The following is a 5948-nucleotide window of genomic DNA, read 5'->3' as shown; positions in this document are numbered from 1 at the left end:
CAATATGTCTGTGACGGTATGATGCTTTCCCTGTCCACCAGTATCACTAGCGAAAGGGACCAATTACCCACTGATAAACACCATGTACCGGACGGCAATGACATCAAGAAAAATCATTCGCCTTCCCGCGCGTGTGATTTGTCGCTATCATGCTTTTCATACTACAATGACATGCAACAATTATTTCATCAAGGAACTATGAGATTCTAGTGTTTCCGTGCGATAAAACCAGATTGCTGCCCCAGATTCTTGCTAATATGTATATAGCCAAACAGAGATCAGAATTGGCCCTAAACTCAAAACTCAGCAGACAATACAAGTCGGCAAAATGTTCTTCACTGAACATTCTTTTATTGGCATTCTTCAGCCTAAGTTAAAGAACTAATGCATCAACTGCCTGACATAGGTGACATGCACATTAACCAGCGATACTACAACGCGGGGTATGTTAAAAGGTTCAAATCGGCAACGACAGTACCACTCTCTGCAGTCTGCACTGCCTTCATAGAGACTATGAACACAGGACGGCGGCTCTTTTTACAGGTTCACGGCAAAACAGAACGCTTCTCCTTGCTTTACTTCCTGGTGAATAGGGTGCGCAGCTTGCCACGCTCCAGCTTCTCGAGCAGCTTCTTGGCGCCGGCCACGTCCATCTCGGAGAGCTTCTTCAGGTACCCGATGGCGCCCTGCGCGATCATCAGCTTCTTGCACCGCTTGCTCGCCGACAGCGCCAGGAGGCAGGAGATGGCGTACTTCTTGGCCGTGTTCCCCGGGCTCGGGTCCAGCAGCTGCACCAGGTTCGGCACGCTCTTCTCGTCCTTCTTCACGTCCCTCGCGTTCGCCGGGCAGCTCATCAGCGTCGCCGTCGCCTGCGCCGCCACCTCCCGCGCGCCGCTCGACTTGGCCTCCAGCAGCCGCACCAGCAGCGGCATGCACCCGTGGTCGCCCACCAGCCGCTTCATCTCCGGGGAGCTGGAGATCCTGCAGATGGCCGCCGCGGCCGCCTGCTGCGCGCCCACGGAGCCGTCGCGGAGCACGTGCGCGAGCCGCGGGAGCACGCCGAGCGACACGAGGTTGTCCGGCGAGACGGCGGAGACGAGGTTGCGGAGCGCGCCCACGGCGGACTCCTGCGGCAGCGGGCCGTCGAGGTAGGCGAGCAGGCTGGGCAGCGCGCCCTCGGACACCACGGCGCGCCGCAGGTTGTCGTTGCTCGACGTGAAGTTCTGCAGGCACTCCGCCGCGTACTCCTTGGAGCCCAGCACGACGCCGCGGTCGAGCAGGCTGATCATGACGCGCACGATGCCTTCCTCGGCCAGCGCTTGCCGGACCTCTGGCACCGCGGAGAGGTTCTTGAGCGCGCCCGCCGCCGCGGATTGCGAGATGGAGTCCCCGGTCTGGCAGATTTCGATGAGTGGGCGGACGCCGCTGTGGCCGACGATTGCGCGGGCAATCTCGGGCGACATGGACAGACGCTGCAGCGTGATGACGGCCTTCTCCCGGCCAACAAGGCTGCCGGACTCCGCCAGCCGGATGAGCGGCGGCAGCGCGCCTTCCGACACCAGCAAGCCCTCGCAACTGCCGGACTCGGCAAGCAAGCAGAGCACGGTCGCCGCCTTCTCCCTGATCTTGGGCGCCGTAGCCGTCAGCAGCTGCACCAGCGCGGCCACGTTGCCACGGCCGAGCGCCGACAGCACGCTCTTCTCGTCCTCGCGCAGCGCATCAAGGAGCCCCTCCACAGCCCGGTGCTTCGCCTCGGCGTGCCCAATTTGCAGCCTAGCGAGCAGCTCCCGCACGTCCGTCTGCGAGGCCGCTGCCGCCGCCGCCTCAGCCGGAGGAGACGGAACCGTCGCATCTGACAGAACACCAGTCTTGACAAGCAGCGCGCAGTCCCGGAGGTTGAGGTCCAGCTTCCCGGCGAGAGCGTCGAGGTCGCTCTGCATCTGCAGTTTGCCAGCCTTGGGCGGCTCGCGGCAGAGCACGCCGAGCTCGGCGGCCTCGGCGAGCGTGGCGGCAACGGACTGCAGCAGCTCCCGGCAGAGCGCGTTCTTGGAGAAGCAGGGGTGGCTGGACAGGTCGGACAGGCACGGCGGCACCTTCTCCAGCCTCGCCGCGATCGCCTTCCACCGCCCGCCAAACCCCGTCGCCGCGCGCGCAGCGTCCAGCGCGGCCGGCACCAGGCCCCGCGCCCGCTCGAGCAGCTCCTCCGCCGTCCCGGTCGGCGCGTCCCCGGCCGCGGCCGGACTGCTGTGCAAGCTCATTTCCTGGTCGCACCAGCTACAACACTCAGCCTCGTGATCTGCAGGCATCCACTAGATTAGCGACGCTCCCACCTCAGTCAGTGAAGGAAGGAAGAAGCGGACAAATCATGGAAAAGAAAACAGCGAAGAAGAAGCTAGAAGGGGACACAAGAAGGAATCCTCCGTATTTTAAACGAATCAAAATCAGTCGTGGAAAGCTACTGCTAACCTCATCTAGCAATCTAGCATGCTCTCCGCAGGCCTTTCCATTGCTTTGGGTGGACGAAATGCGAAATCGGAAGGATTAAATGCCGCGGGCGGCGACACACAAGATCAGGAGCTGGTACGATGGCCCTATCAGAATTCCCAGGCTTTCTCACTTGCTTTGCACTGTTCGGTAACAGAATAAATTCAGGCTGGAGGCATTCTGAGTTTTGACCCGCGGAATCAGGGCCAGGTAGGTGACGAGTGAATGAGAACAAGCAAATAAATAAATTCAGCAACGGGAGAGATGGCCAAGTGGTGCGATTAGAACGGAACGGGAGACGTACGAGTACTATAGCATTTGGCTCTGCATGCATGTTACTTCCAAGCATCAAAACAGACTGGCGCGTGCATTTTCTTCTAAGCAATTTTGTTTCAACGTTTGATTCGGCATTAGAGGGGCTGGCTTAAGCCGAGGGCGGCGGTGGGTGCCGTCTGAGGAAAGTTCGCGATCTTAAGCGTAAGCTTGGAGTGCTTAGGACAAAAGGAGCATGATTTGGGTACTCATAATTTTCACACTAGGCTAGAGTACTTTCTTGTATTGTAATCCAAAGATCTGGCGCTTTCGTAACACAAAAGAATCATGGGGAAATAATTGCGTGGGGCGACGTATCGTAGACGAGCCGATAAGCCCTCCAAAAAGCTGCATGCCATGTGAAAAAGAAAAAGGCAAAAAAAAAACTCTCACCACAACTATATTACGTATACAAATTTTATCACGAGCTTCTAGAGTAGCCACGCATGCACAGAAAGAGATCCTACGGACTTTAACCTGACCCGAGATTAACACTATAGTAGCTAGTAACTATCAGCGGTAGAGGCACTTCTTCTTCTTTGAGTTATATAAAAGGAAGCGGGCCCACTTGTCAGCGGGTCATGGAGCGACGCACCGCGCACGCGATCTGCGTAACACGACGTCTTTTTCTCCGTGGCAACAGCTTTCCCTAGAGGTGCGTGCCGTAAGGACACGGTGGGGCCGGCACGTCAGCGGATGAGTGGCGGGGCACCGCATCATGATGAGCCGGATCGGCAGCGTCGCGGGGAACCCAAACGCGGCCGACCGAGCCCAGAGCACACGGCCTCGGGCTCCCGGATCCGAACGCACGGGGTGCTTGGGGTGTGGGCCCGGGGCAGCGTTTCGATTTGCTTTCAGAGAGAGGCGACGCAAAGCCGCACGCGTCATCGGGAGCGGGCAACGCGGTGAATACAGCTGTCGTATTTTGTGCCAGCGACGTGCGAGCGCCGGCGTGGGCAGCGTCGGCGGCTCGGCGCCGGCACGGATGAGGACGGGATTTATTGTCGTCTGACCCGTACTTTTGCTGAAATCGCATAAACGTCCCTACATAGAAAGTTCTGTGGATTTCGAAAATAAGTACGGAGTTTCTCGCAAACTTAGAAAATCCCCAACCTGTAAAAAGGAGGATGATGCATACGGCCGGAAATAAGTCGCTCCCAAATCTCTCTCGTTCCTTTCTCGAACTTACGATCACGCGCCACAATTCGCAAACACTTGCAGGGATATTCTGAAATCTACAATGTGGACGGGACGGACACAGGGAGAAAAAGCCCCGGTGATGCTTAGCTTGGCTTGCAAGGCTACCAAGGGAGCACGGGAAAGTCGGCCGCGAGGAAGCAAAGGCGAAAGGCAACCGGACGCGTATCCACTATCCAGCCCAGAGATCACGTGCAGAAAAAATCAAGGGGAGATGAAGGAAGCAAGCAAGCTAGTTACCTCGCCTTCCGGTCCGCTCGCCTCCGCCGGACGTGCCCCCGCTCGCCCCTGCTCCGTCCCTCCTCCCGACGCCGACCGCCAGCGCGAAGAAACCCACGAGAGCTAGTGCCGCCGCCGCCGCCGCTGCTGCTACGATGAAAATGCCAATCATCAATCAATCAGTTGCCCATCATAAGGGTCAATAGATCACCAGCATCGTATTCCTCAGCGAGTAGGCGTGCGCGCGTGGGAGTGGGAGGAGAGGCGAGAAGAGCAGGGCAGGAGCAAGCAGAGAGGATTGGGGAATGATTAACAAAAACACTCACCACGGCCACCGCGCTGCACTTGTAGCGAGCGAGCCGCGTCCGACAGGTCCCTCTGGCGTCGCGCCGCGCAGTTTCGAGCGAGTCGTTGGGGAGACGGCCTTCCGAATTTATTTCTCTCCGGGCGGACTCGCGCTGCTCTCCTTGGCTGCTAGTTGTTGTGGTGGTGTGTGGGGAGTGGGGGACGAGGAGGTGTTTTGAATTGGGGCGAGGCGGGGCCGTCGGATCGGGGAGGGGGGGCACGTGGGAGTGGGAGGGATGGTGGGGGGTCGGGGACCTGCGGCCGCGGGGATCCGACCGTTTGAGCGCCGCGGGTTTTGAATCGGTGAGTGGCTGCTGCTGGCACTCGCTCGGCGTCCTTTTACGGCTTTTGGCTGACATCCGCTGCAGCTGGAGGCAGGGGGAGTGGGAGGGTTTTTGAATTGAATCCAGGTCGCTGCCGTTTCGACTGTTCTACCCACGAGTGCTTCTCGATCTAGTATTGACACCATCTCACGATGCCATTTGAATAAGCTTGACATCTTGTGGTTGAGGGCGTTTTTTGGATTCAGCATTAACACGTGGTAACAGGAGAAGAAAACGGAAAGTGTTTTGATCTGAGAAAATCAGTAAAACTAAGTGATATATATATATATATATAAATAAGTTCTAAAATCACCTTTTAATCGTACGATCACTGTATGTGATGGTTTCATCTTGCGTCGCTGTTCGCAACGGAACCCGTCGCATTATTACATGTGCGCCTCCTTTTTCAGATGAAAGTAGCTTTCAGCTCGTCGCAAAGCTAATTTTAACCACCAGATTTTTCCAATCGCACAACACAAGGCAGGATTAGGTGTCGGTGTCTCATCCGGTCTACCACGTACACGTACAGGTACTTCACGGGTTGGGAATAGGGTACTTTGCATACGAACGCCATGCGATGGCACTGTCTTGTTGGGAGGGATCCGCCCGTCCATCTACCTATCCGTGTCCGGTTGCCGTGCGCCACCATTTATTTGTGGTGCGTACCCATCGGCTGGCGTTGCATACACTGTATTTATGACTTGTGATGAGCTTACCAGTCACCGTTCCCTAGTCACATGAGCATTTTTCAGCTCACCTCCTCCCCCTCTTTTGCAGATTCAAACTAGGGAAAGAGTAAATATCCGATGAGAACGCAGCGAACCATGCAAATCTTGTTCAAATGTTCCTTTTTACGACTGTAAGTTGGATCCCTCCCAGAAAACAAGGTCCGACATTTTTATACCCTTGGCAGCGGTGCAATGTTTTTAGAATCATTGAAAATTTGTACACCCACTCGACCAGAAATTTCCCAGCACCGAAGCCAGACCCCCACTGTCCCATTGCTGCCAGTTCACACAAAAGAACGAGTGGACCATTTAACCGATCGATCTCCAGCGCGACAGTAAC

General features: G+C 56.6%; 2 protein-coding genes across 5 annotated transcripts in view; both read right to left on the bottom strand.

Annotated features, from left to right (window-relative positions):
• Positions 1 to 320: 320 nt before the first annotated feature.
• LOC125511080 (uncharacterized) lies at positions 321 to 4686 on the bottom strand. Of its 3 annotated transcripts, none has more exons than XM_048676376.2 (3): positions 4539 to 4686; positions 4234 to 4362; positions 321 to 2296 (listed from the first exon to the last, which is right to left on the bottom strand). In XM_048676376.2, exon 3 carries the CDS (start codon positions 2256 to 2258, stop codon positions 576 to 578), a length of 1683 nt encoding a protein of 560 aa, XP_048532333.1. In that variant the 5' UTR covers positions 2259 to 2296; positions 4234 to 4362; positions 4539 to 4686; the 3' UTR covers positions 321 to 575. The 3 variants fall into 3 exon arrangements, with proteins under 3 accessions (XP_048532333.1, XP_048532325.1, XP_048532342.1); XM_048676368.2 differs by having other exon boundaries at positions 4234 to 4359; XM_048676385.2 differs by lacking the exons at positions 4234 to 4362; positions 4539 to 4686 and adding an exon at positions 2467 to 4200.
• A 1211-nt stretch (positions 4687 to 5897) lies between these two features.
• The window catches only part of HCF208 (chaperone (DUF2930)), a 12518-nt gene continuing 12467 nt past the window's right edge, over positions 5898 to 5948 (bottom strand). For both annotated transcript variants that reach the window (XR_007284546.2, XM_048675449.2), the window contains exon 7: positions 5898 to 5948. This exon is cut by the window's right edge and continues 530 nt beyond it. The gene's annotated coding sequence lies outside the window, so the exon portion shown is untranslated.

Source organism: Triticum urartu, chromosome 1A (genome assembly GCF_056163025.1).
Source record: "Triticum urartu cultivar PI428250 chromosome 1A, HENAU_Tu73, whole genome shotgun sequence".
In the NCBI taxonomy this organism is placed as follows: domain Eukaryota; kingdom Viridiplantae; phylum Streptophyta; class Magnoliopsida; order Poales; family Poaceae; genus Triticum; species Triticum urartu.
Note: the sequence above shows the minus strand (reverse complement) of the source record. Positions and strands in the feature narration are given on the sequence as shown.

Excerpts from the sequence above, each read along its gene's own strand:
- LOC125511080 (XM_048676376.2), bottom strand. The coding sequence starts at position 2,258 with ATGAGCTTGCACAGCAGTCCGGCCGCGGCCGGGGACGCGCCGACCGGG.